The sequence below is a fragment of the Bombina bombina genome, chromosome 5 (genome assembly GCF_027579735.1).
Source record: "Bombina bombina isolate aBomBom1 chromosome 5, aBomBom1.pri, whole genome shotgun sequence".
Lineage (NCBI taxonomy): Eukaryota > Metazoa > Chordata > Amphibia > Anura > Bombinatoridae > Bombina > Bombina bombina.
In genome coordinates this window covers 1,065,438,663-1,065,452,456 of record NC_069503.1, presented here as the reverse complement: position 1 = coordinate 1,065,452,456, position 13,794 = coordinate 1,065,438,663, and the positions used below count along the sequence as shown (strand labels likewise).

Here is a 13,794-nt window from a genome sequence, read left to right as displayed (position 1 = left end):
TATCCTGGATGCACTCGATTCCTTCTGATTTAGGCAGTTATGCAGGGTCAGGCCTGGTCAGTACCTAAATGAGAGACCCGCCTGGGATCTCTAGGTGCAGTATGCTTGGTCCTTAATAGATTCTCTATTTAGGTGAAGACTTTTCTTCTTTCTGGTCTCCTGTCCGGCCATCATCGAGCCCTAGTGGTCCAGGAGCTAGCTTAGTTTATCTGTATCGGATCTAGCTGCAGCTGATTTTACCTCGACTTTCTGTGTTTCGATACAGGAGGGAATTGGTCTAATCGTTCCCATGGACATCATTCCCTTTGCATTTTACATAGAAGGATTTCAGTCTGGCATACCTGTTTTTCTCTGTTGGTTCACCTTACATGAGTCAATGCTCGTATTCAACAGGAGAGAGCGGCAGTGTTTTTATTGGCCTCTGCATGACCTCGCAGGACCTGGTATGCAGACTTAGTGGGAGATCTTTCAGATCTGTCTCAAAAGATAGATCTAGATCAGTTTGGAGACTCTCTCCCGTAGTATCTATCTCAGGGCGCGTGTTTCTAGAGTTTTTCCTTGGTGATGTGACCACGTTGCCAATCTGCTGGGCTAGTATGTGGTCTGTTTTGTTTTGTTTAAGGATATGGACTTGGAAGTGTCTGCTCTCCTCTTTAACATCTTGGAGTAGAGAGCGATTTGCAATCCTCTGATGGCCTGGGCTTTTGGCTTCAGTCGTCCTTAGCTTGGTTCCAGTCGGATATTATCTCCTCATTGGTTTAATTCAATCACCAGGGAGGAACTAGGGGTTCCTTGTCCATGTAGGAGGTGATTTGGATTGTTCAGTGGGTGGAAGCTCATGATTGCTGTCTGTCCACCACTTTTCAGGGGTGGACAATTGACTTCTGAGCAAACAGTTTTTATCCTGGGGAGTGGATCCTCTTCCGGAGGTGTTTTATAGGTAGACCCTCAGATGATGGGGGGTCCGGAGTTTCTGAGGGCATTTCATCAGACCGCCGAGTTTCCAAGGTATGGTTCTTGGTCAAGTGATCCACTGTCCACCCTGATAGATGCTGGCATCACTTTGGAGACTGGCCTTGAAGAAGGACCTTCTGTGCAGTGTCCCTTCCTTCATCTAAATTTTGTTTCTCTGCTGCTGGAGATTGAACACTTGGTTTTGTCTAAGCATGGGTGTTCTGAGTTGGTCATTGAGACCATGACTCAGGCTTACAGGCCAGTTTCTTGAAGTTTTGACATCAATTATGGAGTACTTATCCTTTTTGGTGGGAATCCAGGGGCTACTCTTGGAGTGGAGTTAGGATTCCTAGATCATGGTCCTGTCTCCAGGATATCTGGAGAAGGGTTTGTCATTCAGTACCCTAAAGGGTCGGAATTCTGCATTGTCTATTTTTGCTACATAAGCATCTGGTGGATGTGCCAGATGTGCAATGTTTTTTTTTGTCAGGTCTGCTTGGCATCAGACTTGTGTTTAAGTTAGTTGCTCCTCCTTGGAGCCTAACTTTGTTCTTCAAGTTTTGTGGCTAGGTCTGTTTGAGCCTTTTAATTCCATAGATATTGAATGGTTATCTTGGAAAACTGTCTCTTCTACTCAGAGAGTCTTGGATTTCTCAGCTTGGCAGTGTGATTCGCCTTATCTTTCTTACCGATGAGGCAATTTTTCTTGTACTAACTTAGGTTTTTTCTCAATTGTTTTTAATGGGAAATTTTTCAAGAAATTATGATTCCTTCTCTATGCCCTAGTCCTTCTTCTCATAAGGAATGTTGGTGGCACAACTTGGATGATGTGTGTGCTCTTATTTTCTATCTACAGGCGACTAAGGATTTTCACCAGCCTTCTGTTTGTTTCTCTGGGAATTGTAAAGATCAGAAAGCTTCTGCTACTTTTCTTTCTCTTGGTGAGAAGTATTATTCGTTTGGGTTATGAGACTGCTGAACAGTAGCCCCCTGAGAGAATTACAGCTCATTCCATTAGGTCTGTCTCTGTTTCTTGGGTTTTCAAGAATGAAGCTTCTGGGGGACAGATTTGCAAGGCTGCAACTTGGTCCTCTTTGCATACTTTTTCAAATTTTTATAAATTTAATGTTTTTGCCTCAGCCAAGGTTTCTTTTGGGAGAAAAAAAGTGCTCCAGGCAGTGGTGCCTTCTGTTTAGGTTCCCTGTCGTGTCCCTCCCTTATCATCTGTGTCCTCTAGCTTGGGTATTGATTCCCAACAGTAATTGATGATGATCCGTGGACTCACCGTGTCATTAGAAAGAAAACTAAATTTATGCTTACCTGATAAATTTATTTATTTATTGACACGGTGAGTCCACGACCCGCCCTGTATTTTTCAGACAGTTTTTTGTTGTGTAAACCTAAGGCACCTCTGCACCTTGTGTTGCTTCCTTTCTCTCCTTTTCCTTCTGTCGAATGACTGGGGGTTATGGGAAGGGAAGTGATACTTAACAGCTTTGCTGTGGTGCTCTTTGCCTCCTCCTGCTGGCCAGGAGTGATATTCCCAACAGTAATTGATGTTGATCCGTGGACTCACCGTGTCAAGAAATAAATAAATTTATCAAGTAAGCATAAATTTTGTTTTTCCATTGTTCTCTCTATGTATAGAGCTTTAGTTTTCCAGACAAATATAAGATAAGGAAGCAATTGTGTGTACACAAAGTGATAACATTATGAGATCTGATATTACCTGAAACTCAACCCATTGTAATAAGCTGTGGTTTAAAAGCACAATACCAGCTACTACATATACTGTACACAAAGAAACCTGAAAAAGCAATTTCTCCTACATTTTATACTCTGCAGCTGGTATAGCAAGTTATTGAAAATAAATTAATATAAAACAATTTTACAGTATACTGTCCCTTTAAGACTGGACACCCCTGCAAATTGTATTGGATTCTCTTCAGCTTTTCCCCTTGGGAGACATTTAGAATCTCATATAGAGATATTTGTTTTATGTTACCTTTTTATACATTGCTAATCTAAATAGAGAGTTTGAATCTTTAAAAAAAAAATCATATATCATTATATAGAGGTCAATATACTCAGACGTATATGTGCTTGCGAATACAATATCTACTTCAACAAACAAACATAAATACATACAAAATAAAAAAGCAGTATAAACTCTAGAGGGTGCACGTTCACTAACCATATATGAAGCAAAATTGAAACAATAATAGCTGATAATATAGCACCTATATCCTTATTTGCATTTGTATGAGACAGTCTTTACTGATCTAATTTAATAATGGTATAAAATAAAAATATATACAGTGCGAGTCTTCCGCCAGAAACGGAATTTAAGAAGCAACCGTCGTAAGACTTCTTAACTTCTCCGCCACCTTTTAGGTGGCAGACTGAAATCATCCCGATCTGATTGGGATGATTGACAGCCCCTGCTAGCAGCCGATTGGCCACGAATGAGCAGGGGGCAGCATTGCACAAGCGTTTTACTAGAAATGCTTGTGCAATGTTAAATGCAGACAGTGTATGCTGTCAGCATTTAGCGAGGTTGAGCGGACATGATTCGATACAGCGACTCATATCTACTCGCCTCTTGTTAAATTTACCCCTAGGGTTGCTCCTCTTAAACCATCCAGGTAATGGCAAATGGTCTCAATCTAGAAATCAAACCTAAAAAAAGAGGTGCTCCATATTGAAATATAATTTAGCCAAAAATTTATATTATTAAGATTAATGGAATTGACGGTTTTTAAGGTTTTACATGTTTAGTGCAAAAATCACAAGCTGACATTCTATCTGAACTGTACGTTACCACCATCGCTCTCAGTCTGTTGAGCGCACGCCATAAAGTACAGCAGTTAATGTTGGTTTTGAAAATGTTAATGCAACGCGTTTCTCGGCTTTACAAAATAGCTGTTTTATCAGGCATAATTATTTGTCATTCAGTTGTGCTTTTAACTGCACCCGTTGTAAAACCTGGCTGTGTACACATCCATATGTGTTGTCATAGTAACTAGTATAAACAACAGCTTGTCAATACTTACCTTTGAAATGAAAATACAGTATAGTATTATTAAAACTTGAACTGCTTTACTTTTATAGCGGATGCTCACCGGACAGAATGACAGTGGTAACCTGGAGTTCAGTTAGCCAACTTCTGAGAGTTTCAGCTTGTTATTTTTGCTCTAGATAACGCCTTTACTACAGATTCCTTAGCTTTGCACAACTAACATTGTTATATTAATATATGTTATAGCATTTAAACCTCTAAATGTCTGCCTTTTTCTAAGCCACTACAGACAGCCTCTTATCACATGCTTTTTTATTTGATTTTCAAAACAAGAGACTGCTAATCCATGTGTACCATATAGATGACATTGTGCTCACTTCTGTGAAGTTGTGCAGGACACAGCACTAATTGGCTAAAATGCAAGTCAATAGATAATAATTAAATAAATAGCCATGTGGCCAAGGGGCTGTCAAAAGGCTTAGATACAAGGTAATCACAGAAGTAAAAAGTGTATTAATATAACCATGTTGGCTGTGTTGGGGAATGGTAATAAAGGTATTATCTATCTTTTTAAACAATAACAATTTTGGAGTAGACTTTCCCTTTAAGGTGTTTTTAGCCCCATAATAGTGTGGGTCCCGACGAAACTCTCCAAATTATATATGGCTGCCATTAAGGGGTTAATCTTCAGAATATACATTTTGGGCTACAAAAATGTACTTACATTATCCAAGATTATTAAATATACAAACATTATTTTGTCACCTGTGTGATAGCCATGTTGGCCTCATTGCCTTACTCCTTCGCCCTCTTGTATTATTTTACCCATGTCTTTTTCTTTGTTATCTGATGGTTTTTAGAAGTAAAAGGAAGCCAGATTGTAAATATTTCTATGAAAAATAACATTAGCTTTTAGGAAGTACATACAAACCCATAGAGTATAGGGGTATATGTAAAAGCAAAGAGGCAGATAATCCAGTCTACATAGACAAAGCAGAAGAAAAGCCAGCAAGGTGAATAATGGTTACAAAACCTTCTTTAGATATATTGATGACATTAAACTTTGTAAATGTATATACTTGTCACATTTGAGTGTACATCAGTCACTTAAAATATCATTAGAAGCATTTTGCAATGTACTTTTATTCACAAATAAATGCTTCTGTTATATCCCAGATCCAGGATGTGTAGCTGATTGATGAATAAGAGAAGTTATGTGTTAGAAAATGTTAAATATATGAAGTAATTTAATGACATAAAAGAGCAAAGCATTTTACAGAGTACGTAAAAAGACCCGAGTAAGAGGTAATACTTAGAAAATAAAAATACATTTTTGGGATTCTTATTTTTTTCGCTCTACTGTTTGATATCTAGAGGGTTTGTGCAACTTCTTATTGACTCACTTGATGTGTCCTACTCAGAGGAACAACATATTTTATTATCACATTAAGAGCTAGATTACAAGTCGAACACTAATTTAACGTCCACACGTAAACGGGCAAATTCACCTGCTTACGGGCGCACGTAAAATAACCAGCCATTACGAATGGCTGGTTAATGCTACTGTGAGATCACGGTAGCAATTTGTGCTCCGAAAATTAACCAGAGGTCAAATAAAGAGTTTTGTTTCAGATTATTGTGTGGAGTGTTAGAAAAAAATGACACTGAAAAGTGCCTTTACATAGTGGTCTATGGGGACTGTGTTATTACTATAAATATATATGTATGTGTTAATATGTGTATATATACAGATATTAACACATAAATATATATTCATATATACAGTATATATTTAAACTTTGCTGCCCATCGCTGCATGACTTGCCCCCTTCACTGCGCTAGGCTCTCTGCCGTGACTATCAGCATGAGAGCGAGGCTCCCATTGGAGCTTATTGAAGCGCACTCTACATTTGTGTGCACTCGTATTACTAGTGGAGGGCAAATATCACGCTTGCGAAAGTGTAATTGTGTGCTCCACTCGTAATCTGGCCCTAAATTATCCCAAGGACAGTAAACCTGAAAGCTTTTTACAATTCATTTGCAGCATTCCTGCACAGTTGTAATACTGCTTACATTTGGTCTAGTAAAACTCGTATTTACCTGCTTTTTGTGTAGTTCTCCCCACTGCCATATTACTGTGCAAGATTACCTAAGTCCCCTACTGTAAAACTTATTTTTATATGTTGTACATCCCCTCATAGACACCCTGCCTGCGCTCCCTCTATAGTGCTTCCATAAGCAGGGGAAGCACACTCTCTGTTATGTCTATTGGGCAGGCAGGACCACTTCTGATTGGTCACATATTTTAATACACTAAAAAGGAAGCACTAGTGCAACTGTATAGCAAATCCACTGCAAATAGCTTTCAGGTTCAATGTCCCTTTAAATTTCCTAATAGACATAAAACCTGAGACTAGATCTGTTCAGTTTATTTTCCAGTGTCACCTCTAATGCTGAACAAGGCAGGACATTGTGTCATTTGGCAGCTAATAGGTACCGTGCTCTTGTTATACACAAAAGGCTTTTTCTGTCTAAGAACACAACAGTATCCACTGTGACTGCTCCGACCTTGATGTTCTCTTTTCAGACGCATTTATACAGACAAGCAGTAAATGACTTTCAGGCTCAGTGGCTGATGCTGTCTATGTGAAAGACTTTTGTAAATAGAAAAATCATTCTTAAGGGTAAACTGCGATGTTGTCAAGTTGATACACTTCACGGTTAGAAACCATGGCCTTAACACAGAGTGTAAAATCTTTTTTCTCACTGTGCTCATTTCCCTTTAAGGGACAGTCAACCTTATTTTCTCTTTCTCTTTACATTTACTACCCAAGTAATGCATTATAAAGGATAGATCAATACACAGTGCCAAAAATCAGAGCCGCAGTGGCTGTCCTCCTAAAATGACGCCATGGACAGTGCGCTACTCGCACAATCTAGCTCTGAAAAACAGGCAACATGCAAGTGCTTCAGATTTGCATCAAGGCAAGTGCGTCAGATTTGGTTCAGGGATTATCAATAGAATCTGGAGTTTCTGTGGCCGCTCAGACAGTGCTAAGGACATTGCATAATATCATCTTCTATGGACAGCATCCAAGGAAAAAACCCTTGCATGCTCTTCGGCACAAAACTGCAAGATTTAAACTTTGCTAAACAACATGGAAATCCTTATGAATACTGGGAGCACATTATTTGGTAAGATGGCCAAGACCAAGATACAATTTTTCGGCTCTGATGGGGTGCAGCATGTTTGGTGTGAACCTGGTCAGTATTATTGTAGTAAATGCATAGTCCCAACAGTGAATCATGGAGGTGGGAGTGTGACGATATGGGGCTGCATGACTGCAAAAGGTGTTGGGGAGATGGCATTTATAGATGGCACCATGAATGCCTGGGATATACCAAAATACTGGCTGACAAGATGACTCCCAGTCTCCAGAAGTTTGGCAGAGGACGAATATTCCAGCATGATAGCGATCCAAAGCACAAAGCCAAAATCACAAAGGGAGTTTCTAAAGGAGAAACAAGTGAAAACTATGACCTGGCCAAGTATGTCACCTGACTTGAATCCAGTAGAACACCTTTGGGGTATTTTAAAGAGAATGGTAGAGCAACACAACCCCTCCAGCAAAGAGCAGCTGAAAAAAAATTATCTCAGAAGAAAGGCAGAACATCTCTCCAGAAATTTGTACGACACTGGTTTCCTCCATGCCAAGGAGGATCGAGTCTGTCATGAAAAATAAAGGTGGACATGCAAAGTATTGAAAACAATAAGATTTGAATCTCAATAATGAAAGGCGCACTGGCTTTTGTGGCATTGATTTCCTGCTTTGGGGCCAGTATTTTTAATATACTAAATCTAAACTGTTAGTTAATTTTACATAAGAGCAAATATCCTACTGTGAAACTTAGACGTAATGCAGTTACTGTTAGGTTATACAATTTTGAATCATTTGACATTTAAGTGATATTGCACTGGGGTGCACTCACTTCTGTTTTATACTGTGTGTGTGTGTATATGTGTATATACTGTGTGTGTGTGTGTGTGTGTGTGTGTATATATGTGTATATACTGTGTGTGTGTGTGTATATGTGTATATACTGTGTATATATGTGTATATACTGTGTGTGTGTGTGTATATATGTGTATATACTGTGTGTGTGTGTATATATACTGTGTGTGTGTGTGTGTATATACTGTGTGTGTATGTGTGTATATGTGTATATACTGTGTGTGTGTGTGTATATGTGTATATACTGTGTGTGTGTGTATATATACTGTGTGTGTGTGTATATACTGTGTGTGTATGTGTGTATATGTGTATATACTGTGTGTGTGTGTGTGTGTGTGTGTGTATATATGTGTATATACTGTGTGTGTGTATATGTGTATATACTGTGTATATATGTGTATATACTGTGTGTATATGTGTATATACTGTGTGTGTATGTGTGTATATGTGTATATACTGTGTGTGTGTATATACTGTGTGTGTGTGTATATATACTGTGTGTGTGTATATATATACTGTGTGTGTGTGTGTATATATGTGTATATACTGTGTGTGTGTGTATATATACTGTGTGTGTGTGTGTGTGTATATATGTGTATATACTGTGTGTGTGTATATATATACTGTGTGTGTATGTGTGTATATGTGTATATACTGTGTGTGTATATACTGTGTGTGTGTGTGTATATACTGTGTGTGTGTGTGTGTGTGTGTATATATGTGTATATACTGTGTGTGTGTGTATATGTGTATATACTGTGTGTGTGTGTGTATATACTGTGTGTGTGTGTGTGTATATATGTGTATATACTGTGTGTGTGTGTGTGTGTATATGTGTATATACTGTGTGTGTGTATATACTGTGTGTGTGTGTGTGTATATGTGTATATACTGTGTGTGTGTGTGTGTGTGTATATACTGTGTGTGTATATACTGTATATGACTATATATATATATATATATATATATATATATATATATATATATATATATACACACATACATACACACACAGTGGAGAGCTGTCTGCTGATGCACCTACTCACGCCCACTTTGCTCAGTAAAGATGGTGAAATAGTGGCAGGAGATAATGCTGCCATCTAATGCTCTTGCAAATGGATCACATTCTTGCAAAGCTACTGCCATAAAGTACATCAGACACGTGCACACTCCTGAGCTTACTTATCTGCTTTTCAACAAACAATACCAAGAGAATGATGAATATTTGATAGAAGCAGTGTATTAGAAAGTTGTTTAAAACTGCATTCTCTAAGAATATATTGGGGTTTCTTGTTGCTTTATCTCCTCAATTGCTAAATCTGAACTTGCAATTTCTTTTATGTAACAAATTGTAACTTATATTGTAACGTATTGTATTCATACATGAAGTAACCAGTTTGGTCTCATTTTGTTTAGAGACCAATAATACATTGGTGCTGCACAGATTAAAGGGACATGAAAACCTATTAGATAAAACACACCATTTTTTTACAACTTTCCAATTTCATTCTATTATCTAAATTGCTTAGTTCTCTTGGTATCTTTTGTTGAAAAGAATACCTAGGTAGGCTCAGAGCAATAATGCATTACTGGGAACTAGGTGTTGATTGGTGGCTGCACTTAAATGTCCTCTTGTGTTTGGCTCACTATATGTGTTCAGCTAGCTCCCAGCATTGCTTTGCTGCTCCTTTAGTAAAGGATAAGAGAATAAAGCAAATCTGATAATAGAAATAAATTGGAAAGCTTTGTATGCTCTATCTGAATCATGAAATAAAAAAATTGACTTTCATGTTAATTAAAAAAAATTGTATATATTTGAATGATACAAAGAGACGTCATTTTGATAACTTCCTCTATTTATTTCCTTTTTATTAATAGTGCATTGATTGATTGTCTCATCAACCCACTGCAAGAACAGATGGAAGAATGGAAGAAAGTTGCCAACCAGTTGGACAAGGATCACGCAAAAGGTAATTAAGTCAGTCTTTTATGACCAACTGTTAATGAGAGTAGTGCCTGAATCTCTTAAAGGGATATGAAGCAGTTACTGTTAGAAAAAGTGTTCTAGAATGCTTGCAATAAGAAAAATACTTCTGTTTAAAGCTTGCACTGCTAAATGATAACTTAAAGGGACAGTATACACCAATTTTCATATAACAGCATGTAATAGACACTACTATAAGGAATAATATGCACAGACACTGATCTAAAAATCCAGTATAAAACCTTTTTAATAACTTTCTTAAAAGCTCCCAGTTTATCACTGTTGATGAGGTAAAGATTGTACACCCACTGAAATGGGCTAAGAAAGCAAGAAGAGTAAACCCTCCCTGCATATGAGAAGCTCCTTTACACAAACAGGAGAAAGCAGGAATCTGTAGACTTCAGTCTACATATGATACTTATGGGCTTGGTTAGGAGTCTGAAAATCAGCACAATGTTCTAAAGAAATAAGCATATACATTGTTACAAAAACACTCCCAGATGGATTTAAAGGGCTATAAAAGTAAAAAAAGAAAATTTTCTAAGGTGTCAGAGCATTTTAATTATTACATTGTTGCTTGCAGATATCTAACTCCTGCAGGTGGATAAAATAAATGCATAATGTCAGCTCCAAAACTACTGGCCATACATCTGGTGAGCCAAAGACAAGAGGCATGTGTGTGCGGCCACCAATCAGCAGCTAGCTCTGAGTAGTGCACTGTGTCTGCTGCTGCTGAACATATGTAAATATGCTTTTCAACCAATGATACCAAGAGAACAAAGCAGATGTGTTGATAGAAGTTATTTAAAAGTATCTTAAAATACATGATATACCAAAATCATGAAAGCTTAATTTTTTACTTTAAAGTCCCTTTTATCATAGCGATTCCCTGTTATTTTTCACATTTTGTTTAATATAGATATTCTAAAAAATCTCTTATTTGGTCAGGAGAATTGAATTTGAAGAACATTGTGCTAGAGAGTTAAAACAAAATATTAGTTTCAGTCTGACATTCAAAATGAACTAGAGCTTTACCTGTAACCATTTAAGAACTGGGGTATTTTCACACCAAACACCAATGTTTTTCTTTGACAATTGACGTACTGTTATGTTACAGCACCTCTGTTTGCTAAAGAGGACTATTGGGTGGCATAAAATGAGATTGCTGATTGCTCCCCTATCTGATATGCTGCCTAGAGTACCACCCTAAGACACACAGGATTACTTTAGAGACCATCCTGGAGTCATTTGATGATCATCACACTACTTTAAAAGTCATTTTCACATCATCAGACATCAGGCTGTAAAGTCATCAGCTAAGGTAAACAATGCTGGGTTATGACTTCAGAATGATTTGCAGATAACCGTACTGATTACTTCACAAGCATGATCAGCCAGTGAATGACTCTAGACTCATCTCATTTAAATATTTTGGCCTGTGGGCATACTTCAGGATGGCTCCTGATAACTAGTCTGGAGTTATTAATTACTTCAGAATGATTCCAGGAAGATTATCCTTTTTGACCAGGGACTGCACTACCACGTGGGAATCAGTGTTTCAATCGGATACTAAAAGCAGAGGTTGTGCATGACACTAATTTGCATATCCTTATCCAGAATTCTCTGCTCCAGAGACTGATATAGAGTTATCAAATAGTATTCTTCAATGACACAATCAAAACAATCTTTTTATGGAAACTGTTGGAAAGTTTGGCATTACTAGAAATAATATGATTAAACTGTTCTGATGTTAAATGTTTTGAATTACCAGCTTCTAAGCATGTGAATTTTGAATGTTCATTAAAGATAAGACATATTTTGTTAACATACTGCATGTTACATTGTAGCAGTTTTTAATAGTTCTGCTCTTTTTTTTAATAAAACTCTTCTCAAATTTCAGAATACAAAAAGGCTCGTCAAGAAATCAAAAAGAAGTCATCAGATACACTAAAGTTACAGAAGAAAGCTAAGAAAGGTAACATCTGTTTGTGTATACTCACTTATATACACATTTTTATGTTTAATTCCTGTTTTTAGAGAGAGAATATATTTTTTAAAAATCTAAGTGAACCTATAAAAAAAAAATTGTACTCTTTACATATCGGATATATTTTATTGGTCCTCTTGGAGATCACAATAAGTGAATAAGGATACCCTCACATAAATAAAGATCATATGTCTGTAGTATGGAAATGTTTGTCTCGCAGATGTCTAGAATAATTCACAGTTGTGTATATAGGGATATAATAAGTGAATATATAAATGCTCTTATGTTTAGAAACTGTAATGCATTTGTATGAGGACAGTGTGCATAATATGCAAAATAAAGGTGGTGTGGGACATGTGAGTGAGAACAGCTGCTAATAACAAGTAATTAAATTTAATTTAATAAAAGACCTTACATGTTTCTTTGGCATGAAATCAGCGTTCATAGACTTAATGCTAGTAGTAATAACAAAAATCAGTGTCCTGGAGAAAGTTGGTTTTATGCCAGTAAAATGAATAAAGTTGCTCTTGTAACGAGATATCATCCTTGCCAACAATTTTTCATGTTTTAAGCAACACATGACAACAATATATACTAGTATATAATTAATATATTTTAAAGCTGTAGAAGACATAAAGTTTCTATTAAATAAAATGTTTTACTTATGCCTCTATTCTTTCTTAAACAGTGCACGCTTCAATATCATTCAGTTTTGTTGGAATACTTTACATTAAAAGAGTCCAGTAGCTTACAGACTATATTTCTGGCTACACCTACCCTTAATCATGCCTAATGTTTATAAGAATTTTTTGTTTATTTAAATACCCATGTGGATATATTTACTCAGGCAAGACAACACTTGATAAACCTGTGTGGATTTTAAGCGTAGGGCATTTCAGCGTAAGCTTTAACGCCTGACTATTTAAAGAAAAAGTATCATTAGTCAGGCCATCCTACTATTTCACATTTTCTGTGACAAATTTCTGTTTACTCATGAGTCATTAAGGGAATTGTGCATGGCTTGAATGTGTTCACAAATGAACTGTACAAAGAATCTTCCTGCGATAATTCTCTGTACTTAATCCACTGGAAAAAGATCACTGTTTTAAAGTAGAATGTTTTGAATGTTACAGAAAATACTTAATGCTATCTGAATAATGTAAATAAACTCATTTTTAGTGGGTGTTCTGTGAAGGGACCTAACTTTGTAAAACAGCGAACCATGTCACTTCCTGTGACGTTTCATCAGCTCGGTCCCTTCACAGAACACCGGCAGCTTTCTGATAGTGTGCAGTCAGTATGCCTGTCTGTTTGGATTGATCTTCCCTGAAAAGATTAGGTCACATCCATGTAGCTATTTATAAGCCAGGACTCAATATAAAACTAAGCATGTGCATTTGGCATGCGTTTGTATAAATGAATGCCGTATATAAATGAGTTTAGCAGCATTTAGCTCTTTTTCTGAGCTGGATTTATTTGTGTGAAAGTGTAACACAAATATATGGATTTGCACACATCTTTGTGTTGCTCTTTCACACAAATAAATCTGTCTCAGAAATGAGAAAAATGCCATATTCAGTTCATATAAACAAATGCACGTCTGTTCAACATTCAGATCAAAATATCTTTACTGGACATGTGTGAATATTTATAACGTTTAGAGTTGATAATTCTAAAAATAACACATTTCTTGGTGTGCTGGAACCATTTAGGGACAGAGATTTTCAATATTTTTTTTAATAACATAAATATTTTATTATGTTAAAGTATATTCTTGTATGTAATGTTTTTTTGTTACCCATTACATAGTATTAGGTGCTGTTCTGACACCTATGAT

General features: G+C 36.8%; 1 protein-coding gene across 3 annotated transcripts in view; it reads left to right on the top strand.

Moving 5' to 3' along the window:
* MTSS1 (MTSS I-BAR domain containing 1) overlaps nt 1–13,794 on the top strand; it is a 358,411-nt gene that overhangs the window by 293,441 nt on the left and 51,176 nt on the right. For all 3 annotated transcript variants that reach the window (XM_053715346.1, XM_053715345.1, XM_053715344.1), the window contains exons 5-6: nt 9,865–9,956; nt 11,871–11,945. In XM_053715346.1, coding sequence (XP_053571321.1) covers nt 9,865–9,956; nt 11,871–11,945 — 167 coding nt within the window. The remainder of the gene's footprint in view (nt 1–9,864; nt 9,957–11,870; nt 11,946–13,794) is intronic.